This window comes from Dryobates pubescens, chromosome 16 (assembly GCF_014839835.1).
Source record: "Dryobates pubescens isolate bDryPub1 chromosome 16, bDryPub1.pri, whole genome shotgun sequence".
Lineage (NCBI taxonomy): Eukaryota > Metazoa > Chordata > Aves > Piciformes > Picidae > Dryobates > Dryobates pubescens.
In genome coordinates this window covers 23,578,322-23,590,489 of record NC_071627.1, presented here as the reverse complement: position 1 = coordinate 23,590,489, position 12,168 = coordinate 23,578,322, and the positions used below count along the sequence as shown (strand labels likewise).

Here is a 12,168-nt window from a genome sequence, read left to right as displayed (position 1 = left end):
CAGCATATCAAGAGGGGTCCCAGGGCACCCAGCTGAATCTGTGCGAGGGGGTACACAGACAGGAGGTCAAGGGAGACCCTCGTCCTATGGGATCAGCTCTGCTCTCTTCCTCCTTTTCTTTCTTCCCCCCAAAATGTGTGCATTTACCTTTCTGCTGCTCCAAACCCTCAGCACCCATCTTCCCCAGCAGCTTTGCCCCTTTCCCACTTAAGCCTGCAACTGCAGACATCTCTTCTCCCTTTTCCCCTGCAAACCCCTCCATGCTGTCACTTTTGGAGCCACCTGCAAACAATGCACATCACTGGTTAGAATCCCAAACTGGATTGCAACCCGAGTCTGAAAAGGTTCACCAAATCCTGTAAGGAACATCACATCCCTGCTGCCCAGGGCAGGAGGGATGGAACTAGATGATCTTTAAGGTCCCTTCCAGTCCAAACCCTTCTATGAAGCCACCCAAAGCTCCCTAGGAATGAGTTACTTCCTGAAGAAATCACTTCTAGGTCACAACTGTTGTTAGCCAGTCACTGACAGTTTTAGCTCTGCAAGCATCTCTTACATAGGCATGCCAATTTAATCTCACCTGCTAAGTCTCATTCCTCTTTGGTTGAGCTACAGCAACACAGATCTCAGACACTTTATCTGAAGCAGCTTTTCCAAGTTCTAATCCTTCAGCTTTGAGCAGCTTACACTCCTGCATCCCGAGAGCTCCCTCTGCACCAAGATCTGCCTCTACTTTTCACATCTGCAGATTCTGCCTGCCAAAAAGCAGCACCACAGGGATGTGAGCTGGCAGAACTTCCAGAGAGGAGCTCCTCAGAGATCACACCCAAGCAAATCCTCACCAGTGCTGGTGCTGCAAGGGCACTTGGGCTTCCCTAACCATGGATCCTACTTGGTCTAATGGGGACAAAAACACCACAGCTGAGCCAAAGGCTCTGACTAAAAATAGCAGTATTTGGATAAACTTTAATACTCTGTGATGCTGGGAATCATACACAGATCTAATGAACTCCTCTGGCCCTGAGCACTTGAGAAGCAGGAAATGATCCCCACACTGCAAGGCTGGATGCACTCAGACTTCTGGACACAATCTCCTATTCATTCTGGACTGGCATCTGGGAGTAGAAAGATATTTGATCTCTTGTTACTAGTTGGAAGCATGGAAAAATATTTATGCATTTTAATAAAAGAACCTGTGCCTGCACCAGGAAGGTTCCTCCACCTACTGCAGTTATCCATTGGCCAGAACCAAGCACTTCTCAAGCAACTGAGCCCAAGCACACAGGGACTCTTGAGCTTGGGGACTTCTGCCTTGGCTTAAAGCTGTTACATAAACAACAGAGTGAAAAGAATTTTAATGGCATTTTTATTAATGAAGTTCCATTAACATTACATGGGCTGTTGTACTAACTGAGACTTAGGAAGGCCTATAAAACAACAAAGCAGACTTTCTAATTGCCAAACAACCAAATAAATACAGAGTGAATGCACTGCTTGTTGGGTTAAAGATTAAACAGGGCCTGGAAGCAAGGATAATGAGATATTACAAGAAAGCCTTTCTACAATTAACCATTCCTTCCAGGGTACCTTTTCCTCCAGGGGATAATACAGCCAGAGCAGCTGAAAAGGTTTTACTTCTATTTGCAGAAGAATAGGGGTGGATTTGGTGTGCCCTTTTTTATCCCACTGAGCCTACTCATGGTCCAATTAAGGACAAGAACCATACCAAGGGAAATGCTGCAGGACAGAGCAGGTGCTCTGGCAGACAGCAGGTGTATTTTTCTCTACACAAACAGGCTGAAAAGCAGAAATAACAAACTGAGTTGAGAAATCTACCAGCTTCTCCCAAGCAGAGGTCAAGGGCAACTCTGCTGGAGGAAACTGGAAAGTTCTGGGAGTTAGGAGCTTGGAGCTGCTTTGAACAGCTTTGCATTTACGATGTGGAGGAGAAATGCTGAAAGCTGTTCCCAGAACCTACTTACTGCAACCAAATATCCACTCTCAAGGAAACAAGTCTGTGCACCCTTGGGGTAAGGGACCATTGCTCCACAGATCAGAGGCTCGAACTGCATGATAATTTTAGCTGTGTTACCACTCCCAGCCTGTGCCATTCATTCCTAGAATGCACAGATGCCCAGCACTGCCTGCTGCTCTCATGGGGCAGCGGGCACAGGGAGGACATCAGCACACCAACACTGGGCTGCTGAACAGCCAAAACGTTTATTAGGGATATACTAATAAAGTATTTTGTGGGCTGGCATTCAAAGTATCAGGGCTTTTTACCTCCTCAGGTGTTCCCCTGTGACCAAACCACAGTCTGCAGTATCACAGAAAGGTACAAGTCTACACCCTACAAGGGCATGCAGCAACAGGACGAGGGGCCATGGTTTTAAACTAGAGAAGGGTAGACTCAGAGTGGACATCAGGAAGAAGTTCTTTACAATGAGAGTGGGGGGAACACTGGAACAGCTTGCCTGGGGAGGTGGTGGAAGCCCCATCCCTGGAGACATGCAAGGTCAGGCTTGATGGGGCTCTGAGCAACCTGCTGTGGTTGAAGACATCCCTGCTTACTGCAGGAGGCTTGGACTGGATGACCTCTAAAGGTCCCTTCCAACCCAGCGCATTCCGTTTTCTGTTCTAACACAACAAGCACGAGGAGAACAACCAGGATGCACTGATCCTGCTGAAGCTGAGAGGCCCTGCTGCGGGGAGCAGGTTTAACTCCACACACAGGAGCCTGCCCTCACCTGCATAGGCGTTGGCCTGCTGCAGCAGCTCCGTACACGCGTGCACATCGGCAAAAGCTCGGATTCCGAGGCAGTTGGTGGGATGCAGCTGGGACTGAAGGAAGTCACAGCAGTTTTTTCTAACATCCATCAGTTGCAATAAACTAGCAGCTGGCAACAAAACCTGCAAAGGCAAGAAAGGGGAATTAGAGTTAACAACAAAGTTGGGTTCACAGCGTGCACAAATCAGCTGCAATTCCCCTTCAGACACGGGCACATCCCTGTGGGGTGCCAGGAGGAGGTTCAAGTTCTGGCACTATCTGCGTGTAGAGGATTGTCAGCTGTGCTCCCAGAGATGGAAATGGCTATCCCCATGCTGGTCTAAAGGCAGAGCTCTTCTCCTCACACAGCCTCAAGGCAGGTAACAGGAGGACAAAACACAACTGCTGGCTTTACTCTAGGCAAGCCCTGCACACAGGTTGTTTTGTTTGGGTTTTTCCCCTGAAGACCTTCATTTTGTTTCTGTGCATTACCATCACACCCAAAGCCCATAGCAGCCCAGCACTCTCCAACACCTTCAACTGCCTTATTTCCCACAAAACCACGCTGGCTTGTGGCAGGGTGCCCAAAACTGCCATGTAAGGGAAGGAGTTCACAGAAGCTCAAGCAGGTTCTGGTGACAGCAAAGCTCTCAGAAAGGATGGAGCCAACTCTTCAAAGCAACAGCTCTCAGCTCCACTCACACAATTCTGCAGACACTTGTTCAAGCCCGCATCTGAAGATAAGGTACTGCTTTCTATCTACAAAGCTGAGTGCAGGAATGAGAGACAGAAGTGGATGAGGAATGTGACATCTGCTGGAAAAACCACCTCTGAGGCCAGCGAGTGGGAAAGGAAGCAGAAAATCAAGTCAGCAGGGATGTTACAGCCCCTGACATCAGCTACTTCCTTTCTTAGGTCAGACAGCAACTGCAGACGTGTCCTACCCCAGCTCCTCCACAGCCCTGGCTGCTTCACACATGTCCTCCCAGCTGGGCATCTGCCTTCACCATCTGAGCAGATTTCCGGACAATGATTTCCAACTCAGGGGAGAATCCCAGGCAGAGGCTGTTACACAAACCCAGCAGGTTCACAGCACTCAGCTCTCTGCCTCTCCCTGGCAGGGAAGGGAAAAGGATGTCCCCACTCCGCGTCCCTGCCTGCCTGTCCCCGCAGTCTCCAGGGTGAGGACACTCACAGCCTGCCCCAGGTCTTTTCTAAGCCACTGGTGCATTCCAGCTCCAGCCCAGCTGTACACTGCCTGCTGCCAAGCAGCCACTTCAGCAGGCAACAATAAAAACAGAAAGCAATTAACCTAGGAGCTCGTTCTGGCCCAGGCCTCTCGATGCCCGGAAGAGATGAGTTAGCGGTTGTGATTAAATCAAGACAGCAATTCTCTTGCAATTTTGAGACCTAGCTGTGAGCCACCTTCTATCTAGCTGAACCATCTCCTTGTATCAGCAGAAAGGTGAGCAACTGAGCTGCACAGGGCTGTGGGTAAGGAAGTCAGACTCCCTGCAACCCATCCCTGGCCAGAGCTTCCTCCATGCACCCCCATCCACCCAGTGTGCATGCGTGCAAATCCAAGGGGGCTGCTTGCCTTGAGTGGTTTGGGATATTGCCTCCAAACCAGAAGGCACTCACTACCATCACCAACACCCACATACTGCAGCCCCTCAACATCCTCATGCTGCTAAACAGCCTTGTGCTGGTTGAGAGGGCGGCACAGAAGGAGCCTCACACCACTGCAGGGAAAGGGGCCTCAGCATAGAATACTGTTCTGAAGTAGGACATAAATAGCCCATCAAGAGAGGAGTGGATTTTCTCTTTCCTATTGCCAGCTGAACATCTCACCACTCACCTTGTGTTTATCAGGGAAGGCAAAAGGCAAGCAAAGGATATCCGCTAGCACAAAGTCTGTTTCCTTTCGAAATAACAAGAGGAAATGCCCTGCCTAAGCATGCAGCAGCACCAAACTGCAGCCCCGATATATCCAGGCAAGCCACTCACCAGGGTCTGGATTTGGTTCTCAGGATTTGAACTGCAACCACTGGGAAGGGTTTACAGAGAAGTGGCTTCTCCACCAGATCAACCTCCACACCAAAACCCAGCAGTCTCCAGAAGCTGTATCAAAATTACCTGCTATTACTACAGAGATTGACTTCTTTGCTAACTAAGTTATGTCCATGGTGTATGTGTTGATACAACACAGCCAAACCCATCCAGTTCAGCAGCTGTCCCCTCTCGCTCTGCAGACTGCACCAAGCTCCAGTTTCACACAGCACTGCCTGTGCCATTAAACACTTCCACAAACCTTTGGTGTCTCTGAAGCAGGGACATCTCTCAGCCCAGAGTGCTCTCTCTTGCTCTAAGGCTCATTCAATAGTCAGGGCATCCAGGCTGGACTGCAGAGGCTGGGGTTAGCTCTCTGCTCTGACACAGCCTTCCAGGTAACTTCAGCCAAAAGTGAACCCATTCCGCCTCTGCAAAACTGGGAGAGAAGCATTTCCCCAAGGCAGGGGATGTGTTAAAGCTGATAAGCAGCTTTGACAATGTAGTCAGATTGGAAGCCAGATACAAGTACTGGCTGTAATCCCTCAGCAGCACATCCAGGGCCACAGCTGGGACTGCACATCTGCCCCAACAGGGAGAGCGCTCCCAGGCAGGCTCCGGGGGGAACCCGTGACCAGAGAAAGCAGCAGACTGTGTGTCTGCATGCCAGGTTAAATACTCAGTTTTAAATAAATAGCTCTGAACTGCACAAGTAGTGGAGATAAAACTACATGACTCTAATGTGGCTTTGCAGTGCAAGGAAGGCAATTAGACTTTATCATTCCCCAGCTGATGCCAGCAGCACAGAGTGAATAATGGTGCTTTCAGTTAAATGCTCCACCAGGGGTGAAATAGCCCTGGCAGAAGCATGTCTGACAGGATCAGGGAGCCACAAAACCTCTCCACGAGCAAGCATGAGAAGGACAAGGGATACACAGAGGTGAGCAAGAAAACAGGGGAGCAGCTGGTAACTTCCCTCCTGCTCAACTTTCTCCAGTTCCACCATACAGAACCATCCCTTGGTCAAACATGGGATAAAAGTGTGGAGACATCCATCAGACACAGCAGAGTCCCCTGGTGCCACAGCCCCAAGTTTCTCCTCATGTTTCTATTAGGCCAATTCAATGTAAAAGAATTCCCATAGGTCTTGGGAAGGCTCCCAGCCCAATGGCTGTAGCCCCCCAGAGAAGTCAGCTGCCTTTGGTTAGGGCTCTCCAGCACTCCGAGGAGGGCAGTGCATGGCAAGGAGAAGCTTTTGCTCCATGGAGTAAAACAGCTCCTAAAGCTGAGCTGAAAGCCTCTGCCTGGGCAGTGAAGAGCAGGAAGGGAGATGAAGAGACCCACTTCTCACCCCTTTATCATCAAAACTGCATCTGTCACAGACACTCTGCTTCCTTGGTGTGAAGACCCAGCTCTCTAGGGAAAGGCAGAGAGATGCAGAAGCACACTTCAGAAAAGGAAGGGCTGCAGCTTCCAGCAAGGCTTTTTTCCTCCTTTTCCAAGCCATTTTTTATTACCATTACTCCACAAAGCTGACAGTTCCGATATCTGTTTCTCCCAGACAGCTCATTTCAGATTCCATTCCCTAGATGAGCCCTACCTGGAGCCATGGTAGTGTATGAGGACAGAGCACACCACACCTGGGACAATGCCCCCCCTTCACAAGAATGGCACTGTGGAAGCAGGTTAGTCAGGACTTTGCCCAGGGAATCATTACATCCCTAAAGGTCAGGACTTTCTTCACTGGGAGGGTAACTCTCAGGCTGCCTGCAAGTCCTTAAGCACCATCAGTAAGGATGGGTAGGACAGGCTGAAGAGGGCCTATATTCACTGTCTGCAGCCACGAGTCCTGGTTGTTTCCAGAGGCCCACTCAGCTCTGCTCAAGGACACCATGTTGAGCTTCTGCTCCAGCACTCATCTCTCTTCTCTGACTGGCAGGGTTGATGTGAGTGTTGGAAAGCAAGCAGCAGTGCAGTCAGTGCAGCTGCAAAATCAAGACCTCACTGAAATGATCAAGCCAACTGCTCTGTACAGCTGAGGAGCAACCAGCCCTGTGCTTGCTTTGACACCTGCACAGGGCTTCCATTGAAGCCAACCAGGGCTGCACACAAGCAGCCATCCACTTCCCCAAGTCGCTCGCTTCAGTTTTCCTCACTTCCACATCAACTGCACAGCACAACCTTCTTCCAAATGAATTTAACAAGCTCCACCTTCAAATCAGCAAGACCTTTTTGTCATGCACATGAATCTTTACAGGCAACCTTGATGTAGAATGCAACAGAAGAGGAACAACAGAAGGCAGAAATAGAGTTCACAGAATTGTCAGGGTTGAAAGGGACCTCAAGGATCATCCAGTTCCAACCCCCTGCCATGGGCAGGGACACCTCACACTACAGCAGGTTGCTCACAGCCACATCCAGCCTGGCTGCAAAAACCTCCAGGGATGAGGCTTCCACCACCTCCCTGGGCAACCTGTGCCAGCATCTTTTCCTGAGACTACAACATGACTGCAATGAAGACAGAAATTGTTCCTCTGCTCCATGCCTTCCAAACAGGTGGGAGGTTAAATTCCAGATGTGTGTTCAGGGGCAAAACACTGCTGGGCACAGAAGCCTCTCTATCATCCATCATCCCCAAGCCATCCTACTACTGCATCCATCTCTCTTTGAAATCTGCCTCTAAAGCTGAAGTTCCACCACACAAAGCAGGACTGTGTTTGTTGGGGCAGTTCTTGCCCACAAATACCCCTCACCAATAGAGTCAGAAGAGAATATTCACTCCCACAAGACCTCAGTGTCCTCCCTCATGGAGCTAGGGTGGGCTGCAAGTCCCTTTCACCAGCACATTTGGGACATACTCTTGAAGAGAAACTGCTTGAACCTCTCCAGTAATTCACTACATCAATGATGATTGGAACTGACTGTCCAGGCTTGGCTCCACATACACACATCCTTCCTTACTGAAAAAAACCCAACAAACCAACCCAAACCCAACCCCACTTTGTGCAATGAAATGACAATCAGCTAGAAAAATAGGTGCTTAGAGAGTCCCACTTCCTGAACACAAGACCAGGCCTAGCAAAGAGAAAACAAGAGAGAGGTTCTACTGTGTGCAGCACTGAAGCACACTTGAGAGCACTCATTCCTGCACTCCATGTTACCTCTGCTCTCATCATCTTCTCATTTTGATTCTACTCATTTTATTTTGCCCACTGACAAGATCCTGTGTTACCTGTTCACACCCTTTGGTGGCTTGGCTGCATCTGCTCAGTTAGTGCCACTCAGGAATCTTTTTTCCTTATAGTTTGTATGAAGGAATTACCTGGCACCTACACACCCAGAGTCTGCTTCCTCCAGCTGCTGAAGTCTGAAAAAAACCCTCCTGAAAATGCCCCCTTGCCCTGCTAGAAAACCAGAGGGCAGCAGATGGCAATATAAGACCTCAGAGATACCTGCTGGGAAAGGAGCAAGTCTCACCATGCTCAGGCAAGGCTGTGAAAGAACATTGCTGAGACACCACCACACAGGCACTGCTGAGGCACCCTTCCAGCTGGATGGCTGACACACAGCTGTGCAGCAGGAGCAGGGGGCTATGCAAGGGATCAAGCCTGCTCACTTCTTCCTCACACTGGCATTGCCAATCCAAACCAGACTGCAAGGAGCTTTCTATTTTGTACTTGTTGTTGTTTGCCTTCACTGATGAGAGCCTTTCCAGAGAATGTTCCTCTCTGTAACCTTTCCTTCCTGTGGCTGCAGGTGAACATTCATCTCTCTATGGCACTCTGTTCAGGGCTAAAACAGCCAGAGAGAGGCTGGAAATTTCTCTCTCAACTTTCTGTTGGTTGGTTTCATCACCAAATTCTATTAAATCCCATAAAGCATTTTCAGCATGGACATTTTTAACATATAATAAAATTTGAATTAGTCATTAATCTTGCTTTACAGCAGCTTCATTTCTCAGCTCCCATGAATTAACTTGCTTCCAGCCTAAAGAGTTATTCACAGAATGGTGATTTAAATAAATCCTGGAGTTGAAGGACCTGCTTTACCAGACTGGGAAAAATACACCCTGCCCAAACCTTAGTATTCACCAACCTGACTCTCTTCTTTATCTTACTGTCTGAGAGATGGAAGCCAAAATACAGAGAGGGCTCTTAATTTAACTCTTTGTAATCCACAGGCAGCAGGGTTTGGTTAGGGCTTTCTGGCTGCTCAGAAAAGAACTTCTTCAGAGACCTCCCGGGCAGGCCCACACTGCCAGCTGAGCTGGACCCAGCTGCTCTCCAGCTGCGGAGAGCCAGCTGCAGCTGCATGCCAGCACTGCGATGCTCTCATGAGAAACCAGCCAGAGCATGTGCAGTCACTCGGAGCAAGCTTCGTTCGAGGCACAGCAGATGGGATCCTGAGCTCAGCACGTCCCACGTGCCGAGTGGGTGCTGCTGGGCCACCTAACCACCAGCAGCGTGGAAGGAAAGCAGACATTTCAGCAAGCATGTGGAGGTACCCTTCACATTTCCCACAGGCAAAGGGACCAGCCTGAGTGTGTGCAAATGTCATTGTTCCTCCAGCAATGGAAGATCCCAGAGGTCCAAGGAACTCCACCCCAGTTCCCCACTCGAGTAACAATGTACCTCAGCTCCTGATGACCCTCACCACATGCTGTGATTAAGCACCAGCAGACAGCTGCTCCAAGTGACCCACAGCTGAGTTTGAGCCCCAGCTTCCTTGCTGTAATGGCACCTTGAAGGTCTCCTCACTTGCTGGTCCTCAGCCTCACTGTAGGGCAGCCAGGGTCCTACCAAGATGACAGCCATCAGGTTCACAGCATGCCAGAAAGCCAAGCACACATAACTGGAGGGAAGAAGGGGCAAGATAAGGCACCCACAGACTTAGGTCACAAGGGATGGCACAGGGCTTAGGCTGCAGAGTAAGCATTGCTCAGGGTTTTGTCCAGGTTCCTACAGGAAGGGACAGTTCAGCAAGAGCCCACACCCTTCCTGAGGGACTGGAGCAGAAGAACATGTCCCATCCATGGCAAGAACCTCCTTTCAAGCAGAACCAATCTTAAATTAGGTCAAGGACACTCATGAGAACACATGCAGCAACACTGCCACTCGCCAGCATCACAGGGGCAGGCTTTTTGCCCTGACCAGCATTCAAGACAGAGGAAGACAACAGATCCAGACTGCCTCTTGTGAACAAAGATGGAGAGCAACCAAAAAGCATGTCCACACAGGAGCTCCCAGCATCCCTCCTAGAAATCAGTGCCCAAGTGCACAGCTCTTTTCTTCCCACAAACACAAGTGGAGCCAAAGGAGCAGCGGTACCAGCCGCCCCACCACGTGACACAGTGAAAGACTCTCCTCCCCAGCATCCTGTTTTATCTGTAGGCTGCCTTTCAATTACTCTCTCGACTTCTGGACAAATATTTACCTCAAAGAAATTGAAGCCTGAGAGCACACAGACACACAGAAGGCAGAATGCCCTCACGTGAGCAACAGATTCCGCTCAAAGCTCTGCCAAACAACGCACACCGCCCAGAAGAATTTAGAAACTAACAGGCAGATTCCACTGCCACGACCTCAGAGCAACGTTTGACTCTCTGCTCGAGTCTGTGCTGACCTTCGACAGACTGACCCACAAGCCAGCACAGCCTCTCGGAAGGCAAATGCCTGCTCTTGTTACAAGTGCCCGACACAAAAGCTAAATGCAACATGACTGAAGTGCTGGGGAAGCAGCAAAGTGCCTCCAGACTAAACACAGGCTGGAAGCAGCTCTCCTCAAGCTCAACCTTGTCCTTTCTGCAGCCTGAAGAGATCGCTCACCCCCAACGGGCTTTGTGCCTCTGAGTTTCAAGCTTTGTCTCCTGGGTCCCCTCGGGAGCTGCTGACCCACACCCACCTGCACATTCTCTTCCGTGACCTCGATCTCGGCCGTGTAGATGTAATCAATCAGCTTCCTCAGGGTCTGCCCATCAACGTCTTTTATCTCAATCTTCTTGGCTTTACTTTCAGACATGTCTCCTGAAAGGCATTTCAAAAGGACAGTTAAGAGTGTGCTCTGCCAGCCCTTGCTCCCCAGACATCCAGCACATCCTCCTTGTATCTGACTAAGACGACTGCCCCGGTACTATCCCTGGTCATCAAAGGGCAACCCAGCAAGATCCCAGGAGCCTCCTAAAGCCATCTAACACACACCTCAACATTTGAAGGCACTGGTGGAAAATAAAAGCAGCCAATCAACCTAACAAGCTCAACTTCTTGCCAGAAAAGCCATCATTCACCTACATTCAAACACACACAGGAGCTAAAAACCCCACCCCAGGCTGACCCTCAACCATCTCTCAGACTCAAGGGGACTGTGGACAACTCTTATGATACATATTTATAAAAATACTTTGTCATTTGATTCTAGATCTATAGGTAGATGAGTGAGTTGCAACAGCTAAGTTAGGATGCCATCAATAAAAGGCAGATTATCCTCTTTCCTTAGGCAGAGCCTGAAACCTGCTGAGGAACACCAGCCAGCAGTTCCACCCAGTGCACTGCAAGCTTCTCTCCTAAATTACCCTGCCATAAGCTGTCCACACAGCCACCCCTTGTGCAAAACCTCTGTACAGATGTATTTGTCTCCTCTCACCTTCCCAAGCTTGCACCTCAGGGGCAAGGCAGCCCTCGAGGGGGCCCTTTTTCCAAATACAAAACTTCAAACACCCCAAACCATGCAGCGCTCCAGTGAGCGGCCACCTCCCTCACAGATGCACAAGTAAAACCTCTAGCTCTACAAGACAAGTTACTTTGAGCAACCTGGTGTAGGGAAAGGTGTCCCTGCCCATGGCAGAGGGGTTGGAACTAGGTGGTCTTTAAGGTGCCTTCCAAGTCCAGCCACTCTGTGACTGGATGAGCTGGTGCTTCACGCACACCTTCCCCATCGCACTCAGGGCCCACGCCGTGCAGGCGCCATAGGCACATACCCCATGCACATCACACAGCAAAAGCAGGCTGTGGGGAGGAGGAGCAAGGACCCCCCAGGGCCCTCCCAGTGTCCACATACACAGTGACCTCATCTAGGTTTTAATCACCACAATCTTGAGGAACCACAGACAAGAAAGAACAAATTCCCAAGCGGAAAGAAAGTGGAAAGAGAAACAAGGAAGCTAAGCAAAGGGCAGCACGAAGAGAGGTGTCAGCTCTTAAACCTGAGGGTGAATAATCACTGCTCTAAGGAACCTGGTGACTCAGTACTGCTGGGAGATTATGATGAAAAATAGTTCCTGCAGCCTAGGAGAGAAGTAATTACAGCCTCCATCTCTGTCCAGCATGCAACATGATGTGGCCAGGCACGTTAAGTGC

The 12,168-nt window shown here is 49.8% G+C and overlaps 1 protein-coding gene across 2 annotated transcripts in view; it reads right to left on the bottom strand.

Moving 5' to 3' along the window:
• Positions 1-12,168, bottom strand: part of KLHL3 (kelch like family member 3) — a 50,740-nt gene that overhangs the window by 18,805 nt on the left and 19,767 nt on the right. For both annotated transcript variants that reach the window (XM_054168501.1, XM_054168502.1), the window contains exons 4-5: positions 10,718-10,839; positions 2,748-2,910 (exon numbers count right to left, since the gene is read on the bottom strand). In XM_054168501.1, the coding sequence (XP_054024476.1) occupies positions 2,748-2,910; positions 10,718-10,839 (285 nt within the window). The remainder of the gene's footprint in view (positions 1-2,747; positions 2,911-10,717; positions 10,840-12,168) is intronic.